General features: G+C 35.4%; 1 protein-coding gene across 4 annotated transcripts in view; it reads right to left on the bottom strand.

Annotated features, from left to right (window-relative positions):
- EPHA6 (EPH receptor A6) overlaps positions 1 to 14012 on the bottom strand; it is a gene marked incomplete at both ends in the record, with an annotated part of 657283 nt that extends 643271 nt beyond the window's left edge. For all 4 annotated transcript variants that reach the window (XM_084232801.1, XM_084232803.1, XM_084232802.1 and 1 more), the window contains one exon: positions 13631 to 14012. In XM_084232801.1, the coding sequence (XP_084088927.1) occupies positions 13631 to 14012 (382 nt within the window). The remainder of the gene's footprint in view (positions 1 to 13630) is intronic.
- Positions 14013 to 14236: the final 224 nt, after the last annotated feature.

The following is a 14236-nucleotide window of genomic DNA, read 5'->3' as shown; positions in this document are numbered from 1 at the left end:
TGGGACACTGTGTTACTGGTACTGGCCAGCATCTCTTTGGTGTGCTCTTTCTGGGATGTCTGGTCCAATAAAATCTAATGCTGTTATGCCAGAAGTCCAGTAGGGCGGTGGTACTATGGATATGTTAATGGTCCCTGTCCCAGAAAATCTCCTCCTTCTGTATTCGTTTAATTCCAGAGGTGGGTCTTGAGATCCCAAAGACTACCCTGGCAGTGGCTGGATAGCCCACTGGGCTCCAAATCACTGGATTCCCCCTCTGGGCTCCAACTCTCTGTCAGGCGGCGCCTGGCTTGTAGGGCCTTCAGCTCACCTCTGGCTGTGGGGACAGCCCTTTCACAGTTCCACACAGTCTTGGTGGGTTCCAGACGCAGAGATCCCTGTTCTAAAATGGCGAGTCAGGCGGGCACTTCCCACGGTCTGCCCCACTGGTGACTGGATCCCCTTCTGGGCTCCAACTGGTGGCCAGACAGGCCTGGCTTGTGGGGCTTTCAACTGGCAAAGGGAGAAGCCCTTTCCCAGTTCCACACAGTCCAGGTTGGTTCCAGATGCAGAGATCCCTGTTCTAAAATGGCAAGTCAGGAGGGTACTTCCTGATTCAGATTTAAATTGAAATTTAAAGTACCCCCCACCTCCACACTACAGTAGTTGTATTTCTACAACTGACCTTTTGCCAGGAAGTTAATTATCCATATATAAAGTACTACTAGAGTGACTAGTAAATATGCATTTTATATCCCAACTACCTATTGATCAATGTGTACATGACTGTACAGAAACTATTTTAGTGGAGAGAAAAAAATGAATGGGGAAAATTCAGTGGCTGAAGTCAATCTTGATATCCAAATAGTAACAAGCACAACTAAACAAACTTTTAGTTAACACCTGGAATTACCATAAGCAAGCGGTATATAAAAATCTTAAACATAACAAAATGAAAAATCAATCATTCCATTTTTAGAATGGCTACAGGAAATAAAAATAGCCATTGCAAAAGAAACATTATCTACTTTTGCAGTGGAATAAACTTAAATGCAAATTTTTAATCAAAAAAAGGAAATGGCAATGAAGAGAATAATCTTAGTAAATATATCAGTACCAAATCTATTAAAGAACAACTTACTGCTTTTTTCCCCTCAGTTTTATATAAGCTTCCTCAATGCTGGTGCTGTATCAGGAACAGAACTTCCAACTAAATTAGTGGTACAGTTGGAGAATGGGATTCATATCATAATCATAAACACTGTGTGTGTGGTGGAGTGTATATAAAATCATAATCTTTTATAATTAAGATATCAAACTTCAGGAAATATTATCAACCTGGTAAAGACTTGGTTACAAGTCAGACTCTGACAGCCTAGTTTAATTACCTGCTATGGAAGAAAATACTTTAAAATATTATACACTCTGTCATAGCAATAAGTAACACTATTCTAGGTGTTATATAATGTAAAGGAGATGAAATACATTATTCCAGTATATTATGCCTCATAAAGATACTTATTTTCATAAGTTAGAAATAATGTCTGCACTAGGGTGTTGTTATTATGGTAATAACAACAAGAAACCTAGATGTATGCAAAAAGTTGCATAAGCCATTAGATTTATCAACAGAGCTGTAATTTTCTCAATTATTTAAAATGCAATTTATCAAAACATCCATAATTATTTCAAGTAATTTTTAAAAAATATTGGATATTGGAGGAAAGATGAGGACCATAAAATCTTGGGTTTGAAAATAAGAATATTAAATTTTAGAACAAAATTGACAGTTTTCAGTATTTTTTGACATTCTAAATGTACAAATCTAAATGTCAACAGCTAATCATGGATAATCTGTCATTAATAAATAAATATCTTTAAAAAAAATACAAAGTTTTTATTTTTTTTTAAGATTTATTTATTTATGCAAGCACTGGGCACAGTCAGAAGCGTGGGAAGGTGAGAGAATTCACCAGAGCCAGAGCGGGGAACAGAACAGGCAGAATGACGAAATACACTGCTGAGGGGAGCAGCAGGCATGGCAGGGGAGCTCTGCGCGCCATGTGGGACCCTTGTCGGCTGCCAGGGATCAAACCGGCGCTGCAGAGGCTGCAGGCAGCCTTGCAGCCCAGGGCTCAACTGCTGCGCCACCAGGAGAGGCCCTAAAATACAAAGTTTTGGCAGCAATTTCTATCTCTATGTGCCACCTTACAAGCAAATATCAAATTAAAAATTACAGAACCTATCACATAGTAATTTCCCTAATTTAGCAAGATAAATATTAAAGAATACCAACAACTTTTAAGTTATGAAACACAGATAAAAACAAGTATTTAATAGGAATTCCTACATATTAGGAAAGAGGGAATGATAATAAAACAAGAAATTACATGGCAGGAGATGTCAATAAACATTTTTAATATTTATAATGCATAGAATGCAAACTATATTGGTACTGCCAATTTTACTTTCATATAAGGATAAAATAATCAATAGACAAAACCATGTATAAATAAAAAATTAGATTTGTTATATTTTGTAAAAGTATTCACCATCATTAACTATAATATTTCTTAAATATTTTATATGATAAAACTTTGCAAATAAACTAAGTCATATCATCTACTTATTAAAAAATTTATGTTAAGTCAATATATTCATTTGGATATTTATTTTTTATTTATATGTAGGATGTTTTAAACTTTGAGTACAGAGTTAACTAGTTCAAAGGTATTTAAAAACTGAAGTCTCTGAAATCATTCATTTTAAGTCTTATTATTTTTATACATTCATGATTATTTCTGACAAATGTGAGACTCATCCCATGTATATAACTCAAGCTTCTTATTTGTATGCAAATTTTGTTATTATTTCCCTCCATTTTATTTTTGCTATACTGCTGGTATTTCACTATCAGGTCTATGATCACTTCAATTTTGTAACATCATCCTTATGGTTGGGGAGCAGATATTATTTCATTTCCAACAATCAAGTGAAATTACGACCTATATGTAGTCACAGCTAATATATTAAGTGAGAAATACTTATTTTCAGTTTCTCTATGTATTAATTCACATATGTAAATTTCTAGATCCTTGATAATAGAACTTTGATTTGTTCCATCTAACACTAGTTCATAAAATATGAACTTAGCTATGGAATAGGTAATCCATATAATTCAGGTATATGATGTTTTAATCATTCACTAACATATAAGAAACCTCATCAATCAAAGCTGAAATTCTCAGAAGGTAAAGGTAGTGGCTTGTCTTTGTATTTTCTAACATAGTGGAAAACAGAGTAGGCATTAACATTGTATTTAAAATTTGAAAAAAATATATTTTCTGTTGAACTACTTTGAGAATTCTAGGAAAACACATATCAATAAATGATTAAAACTGAAGTGTTCATATCTAAGTAATAAAAATTAAAATGAAAAAATAAGAACCCAAAATGTATATATACATAAATTACAATGAAAAATTATCTAAGAACTTTATATAGGCTAACAAGTTCATTTGACTTTAAAATCTGGTAATGTTTATAGGGAAAAAATTACTTTCTATTCACCTTTAATGAGTGTATTTAAACTATAGAATGCTAAGTTTGAAAATAAATTCTTAAATTTTAATTTGGCATTAATGGATAATAAGGTTGTTGGAAAAGTCTGAACAAAAAGATGCATACATATTAAAAGATTATTAAATTACTGGATTATTGGGCCTCCCCTGGTGGTGCAGCAGCTGAGCACTGGGTTGCGAAGCTGCCCGCAGCCTCTGCAGCGCTGGTTCGATCCCTGGCCATCGGGGAGGGTCCCACATGGCCCCACAGACCTCTCCTGCTGCCCGCTGCTCCCCTCAGCAGTGTATTTTGTCAGTCTGCCTGCTCTGCTCTCCCCTCTGGCTCTGGTGAATTCTCTCACCCTCCTGCGCTTCTGACTACCCAGTGCTTGTATAAATAAATAAATAAATCTTAAAAAAAAAAAATTACTGGATTATTGTAAAGATTCTTACACATGTAATTTTCATAAAATAAACTACCAAAATGCTATTTTAATAATCTGGGTTAACTACCATTTCTAATCTATAAAATAAAGTTATATGATAATACTATAAACAAGTTTTATACTACACTGTTTGCTCTAATACAGCAGCATAAAAATAACAATTAAATTGGAACATATCAATTTTTATTTATTTTAAACCACACTAACAATAGGTTATACCAACAATAGGCATATCTGAAATTTTGTGTTTCTTTTTCAAATAAAAATTGAGATCTCTTTCTGAGTGTTACCTCAGTAAATATTGCTATAAAGTGAGCATATAAAATAACTAAGGTCACAGTTAATTTTTCTCATTAGACATTTTAGTATTCTGAAAGTTTCCTAGGTACTGTGTTGTTTTGTTGTTAAAGCATTAGACTGTTAACAAGTAGACCTATATATAGATTTTTTAACTTTAGAAACTGACAAAAACTCTTAGGATTTTATACCAAGTTATCTACCAGTTTGTTCAGCTATTTTCCATCACACTTACTGGCAAATACTCATCATTTCACTTGCATTCACAACATAAATATTACTTACTTAAGATTATTTTAAATTCAGAAACAAAATAAAAGGAAATTTCCAGTGTTATTTATTAATGTTTAAGCTAAGATTGTTTATCATCAATGAACACATCTATTCTTTCAGAAATTTGGGATTTAACCCAGAGTTTTGTTAGATATATGTAGCAAGAGAGACTCTTTAACCAAATAGCTCATTTTTAAAATAGTGTTATAATTCAGCTATTCTTTCATGTCTTTTTTTCTTTCATTTTGGTATGTTTATAACTTAGCCACTCCATTATATTTAAACATAAATTTTAGTGGTCTGAGATATCAGTTTTCACAACTTATTGGTCTCTACATAATTTAATTCTATATTTTTAATGATTCTATTACTTCTTCAATAATTTTATTCTCTACCAATATTAAAATATTATGACAACATGAGAAATAATTTTCAGCCTTTAATAGTAAAAACTAAGGTGATATTAAGATACAATTAATGCAATTTGAGGGCAATCATCTCAATTAGTTTAAAATAATATTTACTTGGAATACATATTAATGCAATACCTTTCTATTTACTAGTGTATGAAACATTTCTCTTTATTTACTGTTTAAAATATACCTCTCCTGCCTCGCCTGCTCTCCCCTCAGTAGTGTCTTCAGTCCATCTGCCTGTTCTGTGCCCTATTCTGTCTCTGGTGAATTCTCTCATCCTCCGACACCTCTGACCTATACCCCAGTGCTGCCCATAGCCTCTGCAGCACTGGTTCAATCCCTGGCCACTGGGCCAGCGTCCCACATGGTGCGCAGACCTCTCCTGCCACCCGTGGCTCCCCTCAGCAGTATACTTCATCCGTCTGCCTGTTCTGCTCCCTGCTCTGGCCCTGGTGAATTCTCTCACCCTCCCACGCTTCTGACTGTACCCAGTGCTTGTATAAATAAATAAATAAGTCTTAAAAAAAATATATATATATATCTGGTTATAATTATCAAAGTTATACAAACTCCCATATATTGATTTTTTAAATTTTAGGCAAATGTTTTTCTTTATTCAATATAATACATTCTACATACTATCTAAGACCTTTCTTCTCTTGCAATATTCATGTGCCACAGAATTTAAGTATCATAATACTGTACAAAGTAAAAGACTACATAACTCATTAGACAATTTTCCTAGGTACTATGTTGTTTTATTTTTGAATCATTAGACTGTTAACAAGTAAACCTATGTATAGATTTTAATTTTAGAAACTGACAAAACTCTTTTTTGTTCCAGGCTATCTACTAGTATGCTAAGCTATTTCCCATCACACTGAGGATTTTGTAACATTACTAATCAATTAACATAACATGAATAATTATGTATATAATATTTACATATAGTATTACTTTTTATCAACTTCAAATACCACAGAGATAACTAACATTACAAGAACAAAATAATTAACTATTTCTTTGTCCTGAACTATAGATTTTCTTTCTTTTTTTCAAAGATGTATTTATTTATGAATACAAGAACTGGGGTACAGGCCAGAGATGTGGGGGGGGTGACAGGATTCCCAGAGACAGAGTGGGGAACAGAACAGGCCGAATGACTGAAATACACTGCTGAGGAGAACAGTGGGTGAGCCAGGAGAGGTCTGCTATGCCATGTGGGTAGCTGCCTGGCGGGGCATCAAACTCATGCTGCAGTGGCTGCAGATAGCATCATAGATTGCATCTTAACCCCTTAGGCCACCAGGGAGGCCCTGAACTATAGATTTTCTAAGGAGAAGTTATATTGTATATATTATGATCCAAAATTAAGTATGGCTTTTACACCTGAAGTTATGAAATGACATAGGTGGAAGATATGAAATATATATATATATATATATCTCATATATATCCATCAAGTTCAGATCATCAAAAAGGCCAATAACTATAGGACTCAGCAGTATCCTGTGAAAGTACTGAATGTATATTTCAATACAGGTACTGAAAATACACACTTTCATCCCAATTCTCAAACTAAAAGCTCAATTAAAATACATGACTTCTACTGGCTATAACTGGTAACTTGCATCTACAACATTAATCAGTTTTTAATAATTTTAATACTTAACCTACCTTAAGTAAATGCATCATAATAAACCAAACTTTTGAACAAAAGTTCACCCCACAAGTGTACCCCAGTTCTTTTGTACACATGAATATATTTTAATGCATATTTACACATTTTCTTTTCAGACAATTAGATAGCATATATACCCATACATAAAACCGACATTAGAAAATTCTTATGAAGCAATTTTACAAATTAAATGTATAAAAAGGATGGAAATATTTCTTTACTCCTTTCCTTCTCTCCCACATGGTCTCATTCACATATTGTTAAAATTCATCTAAAAATATTAGTAAGTATCTGAAGAGTAAATATCAAATACTCAACGATCTATAATATCACTAGAGCAGACTGGATTTCTAAAGAACATTGACCATAGGATAATTATCGTTGTTGTCTTAGTACCCAGCATTGACTAGACACAAGGGAGATGATTAAAACATGACTGCTTTAACTTTCAGATGAAATGTAATGAAGTAATAATTTACAAATATATGGCATATATTTTACATTATTAGGGCTAATCATCAATACTATTACATAACAAACGTGTTTTTAAATGTTTCCTCATTGATTAGATATATCCTTGGATCTAATATTAAGAAAAGAGAAAATTCCCCTGTCAGATGTACAAACAGACTGAAAACTTTCACTGGATCATATATTCTCAGAGGAGACATTCTTCTTAAGCCTTTTACTATAGTAAGTACCCCATCTTATCAAACAGTAGGTCTTTAATAAATACTGTTTAAAAAATGAATGTATTAGGCCTCCCCTGGTGGCACAGGCGGTTGAGCACAGCACTGTGAAGCTGTCTGCAGCCTCTGCAGAGTGGGTTCATTCCCCGCCGGCCAACGAGAATCCCACATGGCGTGGCAGACCTCTCCTGTCTCACCCACTGATCCCCTCAGCAATGTATTTCAGTAGATCTGCCTTTTCTGCTCCCCACTCTGTCTCTGGTGAATCCCCTCACCCTCCCAAACATCTGGCCTGTACCCTGATTCTTGTATGCATGAATAAAATAAATCTTAAAAAAATGAATGTATTCATGCAGTTTTAGTTTATCACTGAAAATCAAAATTGTCATAAGAAGTTGATAGTGAATAATTTATAAAGACTGTATTTTCTGGAACATTCCAAATATTAAAGTAAATGAAAAAATTACCATGTTTATATATGTGATTAAGAATATTTGGAAATATTTAAATGAAACATCTCCAGAGCATTATTTTCTACTAAATATATATTATGTAGGTGGTATTTTTGTATAAGTTAGAACATTTTATGCATCTGTATATTTAATAATTGCATTCATATATTATTAAAATTCAACTCAAAGTAATGGGTAACTGTCAGGGAAATTTTTAAAATTACATGCAATTTACTGTTGTTTATTGGAAAACTTAAGTTTCTTCCCTTGTACCTATTCCCAAGAATATAATACATCCTGAAATCTCATTTTGTGGATTTCTTACAAGCTTTCTGAACATTTGTTTGTCTCTCTTCACTTATATAAAATGCAGAGAGAAAAAAAGACTAATGGAAAATACCTGGAAACACCTATTTGATGATATTAAGAATCACTTAGTTTTGTTCTCAGTAACAGTAATCTGATCATAACAGAGATGAAGAAAACAGGCTGATTAAGTCAAACTTCCAACTGCTCTTTATTAGTTAAAAACTAGTCTGTAGTGTCTTGGAAAGATGTCCCTACCCACTTGTGCTATTACCCACTCTGACTAAAACTATTATGGAAAGTTGTATCAGAAACGCATTGAGAAATTGTATTTGTTACAACATGAGTTTACTTTATGTACAATGGTTTCAAATAGCAAAGCTGTATTTACTAATAAAATATTAGATCATAGTTTGAAGTGAAAAAGGGCATCTCACCTCTATTATATATTTTTGTTCTATCTAATCTTTCCTTTCCCTTACAATTACCAAGAGTTTGTATAAAAGGTCATTTTGAGAGTAATGGTACACTTATTTGGGTTCCTTGAAAAAAAAAATGTTGATTATTTATTTCTCTGAACGGATAAGATGATCCCATAAATTCTGTCTCCCAAATATATCTCAAATCCATTTTTCTTTCTCTATCTCCACAACCACAACTCTAGGCCAGGTTACCATATAATTCCCTTTCTAGACAACAGTAACAAACTATTAATTCTACCTTTGCCATCTTCCAATCATCTCTCTGCTGAATAGCCATAATGTTCTTAAAAGCAAAATTGGTTCATTTTAATCCATTGGTTAAAATCTCCCAATAACTTCCCATTTTACTTAAAATAATATTAAAATTCAAGTCCTTACCACAGCTCCTTTTCTTCTCTGGGAGATCTGTTTCCTGACTATATTTCAAACCTCACATTGTGCTATGGTTTCCTTGCTCACCAAGTTCCTATCACACTGTATTCAGTTCTTCAGTGTCAAGCTCATGTTCCACCAAAGTCACTACCCAAAAAGATCCTTCTATCTAGAAAGCACTTCTTCCCCATCTGTACAATTAGTTCCTTCTCTTTCTTGAGTTTAAATGTCACATTTCCAGATAGGACTCACCAACCAACAATTTTAAAACCAGGTCTCTCCTGTTACACTCTATCTCAAAGCCTTTATCATTTCCTCCACAGAATTTCTACACCATTTTTTTTTTAATTTAACTTTTTTTTGGTCAATCTCCCTTACTAGAAAACAATAAATCCGTAAGTACATGGACAGTGTCTTCTTCATTATCTTTTTTCCTCCATCATCTAAATATTAAATTCTAGAAAACAATACTTAATAAAGGAAAAGCAAATATATTTTCCATTATTCAAAGAAATTGTCAGTCCAGTGAAGTTGTAAATTTACCAGAATGTCCTGTGCCATTAGATATATTTTTCCTCTAGAAACATCCATACAAATTGCTATACTCCTGTTACTTCTAGTTTGAAGAAAATATCATTAAAGAACATTGCACAATTTTCATGCAAGGAAAAGGTCTTATCCCAAACCCAGAGTAAGTAACACTTAGGTGACCAACAACATTTTCACTTTTTTCTGACTATTAATTATAATGACTAGTTTTACAATGACTATTCCAATTTGTTTTACAATGCTGTTGTTTTTTAATACTTATTCTTAACCAGAATGCATGTGATCACAATCTCTTGCAATTTTACAAGTATGAGTAGTGAATGAATATCATTTTAATGAAAGTCCTTTCAGAAATCTTCTTGTAAATCACTCTAGTTTTCCTTATTTAACAAAACATTGAATAATTTCTATAAAGTTTACTCTTGAACTTTTTAAAAATTGTTCAATTCCTCCCTTTCTATAAATATAAGAATAATATTCAGTTTTAAGTTTATGAACAATAATTATGGTAGTTCAACTAATTTTAGGTATGAATTTTATTGATCAGGTATTTTTCTCTTTAGGCGTATTCACCTGTATCTGCATACAACTCAGTGGATTTTATACTCAATTCATTCAAAGCAATAAATTCTGTAGTACAATTGAGTTAGCTTTAGCTATTTAGCTTTTTGTTTCATTTATTACTGAATTATCTGGATTAAAAAAATCACACAATCTTGGTAGTAAAATGAGCTCATGATATTCTTGTATCCAGCCCATATTTTGATTAAATGAATTATTTAAGTGTATGACTGATTAGTTTGGAAAAATAAATCACAACCTGAGAGGTACTTTACCATTTAGAAAAAACAGAATAAACTTTGAATAAACTGTCCCCTGGTAACTACTAACCGCTGTAATTGGTACAGATACACGATTACTTATATATGAAACAAGATTGTGCCTTATATTCACCTAAGTGTCCAGTACAAAAATACAGAAATAAGCTTGTATATATATGTTTATATATAAAAATAGATATAAATAATTTATATTTACATATATGCAGTCTCAAATTAACGGGATAAGAGAAATCTGAATACAAATCATCATGTTTTCACTTACTTAAGCCAACCAAGAGATGTAGGAAGTATATCTACCTTCTGATCCATCAAAGTTTGGGAAATACAGTCAAATTGATTTATTTTATCTTTATAATACATAGTGTCATAGACACTTAAAAGACAAGAGAAGAGATGCTTCTTGTAGTCAAAATACTCTTAGCACTATTTTAAGCAGCATATCAAAAATTGAGATAGGCTAAAATGATAATGACCAAAGAAGAAACTAATTATGGAAAACTAGCAGGGCAGAACAAAGTGAATACATTCATTTCAACCATGAATGATATTATATAGTTTGCTAAAGATAAATAATACTATATATTTACTTTGTGACTATCCTTAATCAAAAAGCAAGTTATATAAAAAATGAAAGTTTACCCTCCATATTACAACAAACTTTTCAAATAAAATTTAAATTCTATTTACTCTTAAGATGAAAAGTTACTAGGAACATGAATACCATCTCCTTAAATTTAAACAAATTATATTACTGACACTACATGTATAAAGATATAACTTATATTTTATATTAATTTTTCTACTTCCTATACCTACTCTAAGCCTTTGTAATGTCCCATGTTTTCTATGGAGAAAAATTAGTAAGATTTTTTAATTCATGTTATTTATTTACAAAACTACAAATTAAACAAATTATTCCCAAGATGTTCATATAAAAAAAACTGAAATCTGACATTTGCCATTAGTGTGATTATTTCACTATTAAAAATTATTATAAGGAATAATAATAAAAGATATTATAAAGAATAATCTAATCACTGTGTTTTAGATTGTAAAACACATTTTATATGTAATCACTTGTGGCTAAAAAATAAAAAAAGCCTGAGCATACTTTCCCTACAATCTTCTGAAGAACTCCTCTAACTTTTACCCACCTTACCCTTGGTAGTTTTTTTATGCAAGGGCAATCTTATGTATCACCTGTTTTCAGGATGTTAATACAAATTCAAATTTGGAGTTTATTTTAATAGACTACCTTAATGATCCTACTTACTGATGAGGATCCTATCCTACTGATAGGGAAACTGAATAATGCTCATTAACTAACATGGAGTGACTGATAACAGCACAAATTACTAAAATAAATATTTCAGATAAAATGTCTTTAAAAAGTATAGGAAAGTCATTAAAATATATAAACAATTCAAAACAACTTTGAGAGGTTAAACCACTCCTCTATGACCTCAAATTTAATATTGCTATCCAAAATGTCATATTTACAATCTGACACCTTTTCTTAGAATGACACTTTAGTCATTTGGAGATTCAGATGTGTTTTTTATTTATGTTAATATTCCTAGGTCCTCGGGTTGTTATTGGTGTATCACAGCACTACATGAAATAATATATGTTGATTTAGGGAAATTATTGCACTAAAATAACTGTTAAACACTTCTAATAAACTTGACTCCCAAAGTATACACCTCTTTAGAAGTCCTAGACTAACACATGCCTGACTAATAAATATAGCAATATAAACAAATATAAAGTCTCACTTTCCAATTATTAAAAATTGTTTCTCTCCTTACAAAAAAGCAAAGTAAATAATTACATTATTTTTAACAATCTTCTATTTTCACAAACGCAGATTAATTAATTTACCCCTTTCACATTTAATGCCAACAGCCCATAAAAACAAACAAGGGATGTGTGTGATGGTATAAACAGCCATTGGAGTGTATGGCACTATAAGTGGTACTTATTATGTGAGGCATCTTCAATGGCATGGCAGTTATGGATGACTTCCAAATTTACATATGCATTTATGGTAACACTCTGGTAGGTAAAACAACAGTGATAATTAGGAAAACATGTCAAAAATACTCATTATATAAATGAGAACACATGGATACTGAGTCTGAATATTTATCTTTATAAAGTGTACATACATATTTTTAACAAAGTCTGTGTTGTTTCACTTGTCTGTCAACCTCGCCTTCACCAAACAATGCACTTTCATATCACCTGTGCTCCATTTTTTAAAGACAATATAGTTAACTGACAATTATAACCTGAGTTTTAGATTTTGAAATCTTTAGAAAAGTATGACCTAACAGGTGATCTATTGGTTGTCATTATAGTGCCAATGAGAGCATCCAGCCAGATACGCACTGGAAAACTTTTATGGTTGTTTGCCACTTGGTCTAAAGGAATTTAGATTGTGTAAATGTTATTTTTATATCTATTTAAATACTCATCACAGAAATCCAAAGAGATATGTTTCATAAACATTGTTTGAACAGTAGAAAAGAAAATGCTCAAAAATTCTAAGTGCTTTCCATTGGGTAATTCTTTCACTTTTCAAACACTATTCCCCTTCACTTTACCACTTTACCCAGAGAAACAAAGTCTTCCAAAAATGTCCGTGACTTGACTTTATGAACAGAATACGCACACATGGGAAATTCAAACTTAAAGCTTCTCTCACCCCCAACAGCCCCCTCCCCTCTGCGTCCGCAAGAAGAGAAACCAGTGCAGACTCAGATCTAGGGGCATCTGGTCTAGGCATAATTTCCAAGTCTACACTCGGCGTGGATGTGGTAAGCGGCTGCGGCTGGCCGAGGGCTGCATAAGCGCCGGAGCCAAGAGGCTGGTGTTCACGGTCCCCGGGTGCCGCGGGAGCAGTGTGCTCGCGCCCAAGGCGTGAGGGGGCACCAACCAACACCGAACCTGGCCGGGGCGGGGAGGAGCGGGGGCAACCGCCAGAAGCCCCAAGTCTCCACCAAGCCAGTGCCCCGGGGCCTGACCTCCCAGAAAGACGCGGCAGCCGGGAGCGGTCCTGCCGCCGCCAGTGGGACCCCAGCGCCGCCGCTGCTCACGCAGGCTGGGGGACGTGTGGGCGCAAGACCGACCGCAGCTCGAGAGGTCGCCGGCCCCTCGCGAAGTGGACAGGGCGCTCTGGTGACCCCTCGAGTGGGGCGCCCGGAGAAACCGCGGCCGGGAAGAAGTTACCTGCAGGAGGCAACCCGAGCCCCCGCCTCCTCCCGCCCGGTACCCCGTCCCTTACCTTGGTTGTTGGAGACGTGACTGCAGTCGCCCGGCCGAGCTGCCAGCAGAGGCAAGAAGAACCCAAATTGGAAAAGAAATTCCCGGACTTCGCAGCCCCCCATGGCTCTCCTCGGCTCTCTTCCCCTCCTCCCGAAACAGAAGTGGCGGCAGCGCAGCCAGGTGTTCCGCGGAGGGCAGGGGACCGGGTCCACGTCTTCTTCCTCCTCCTCTTCCTCCTCCACGCGGCCCACAGGGGGTGTCCCGGGGCGCCCCCCGCGCGAGGCCCCGGGGGCAGGGCACGAAGGTCCAGGCTGCCCAGGTGCAGGCGCAGCTGCTTCGGAGGAGGACGCTGCCTGCGGCGCCAGGGAGCTCCCGGCGGCTGAGGGCGAGCGGAATCGCATCCACCGCCGTGTCCCGCTCGCGCGAGGACTATTCGCTCGGGCCCGGGAGAGCGCGCGCGCAGGAGCGAGCTCGGCTGTGGTTTGGGGGAGGGGAGCGAGGGGCGGGGAGGGCGCCTCGCGGCAGGGGTGGGGGGCGGGGGGAGGCACGACCAGGTGCGGCGGGCGGCGCGAGCGGCCCGAGCGCATCTCCTGACTGGCGTGGGCGCGGGCAGAGCCCCAGGCAG

Source organism: Talpa europaea, assembly GCF_964194135.1.
Source record: "Talpa europaea genome assembly, chromosome: 4".
In the NCBI taxonomy this organism is placed as follows: domain Eukaryota; kingdom Metazoa; phylum Chordata; class Mammalia; order Eulipotyphla; family Talpidae; genus Talpa; species Talpa europaea.
Note: the sequence above shows the minus strand (reverse complement) of the source record. Positions and strands in the feature narration are given on the sequence as shown.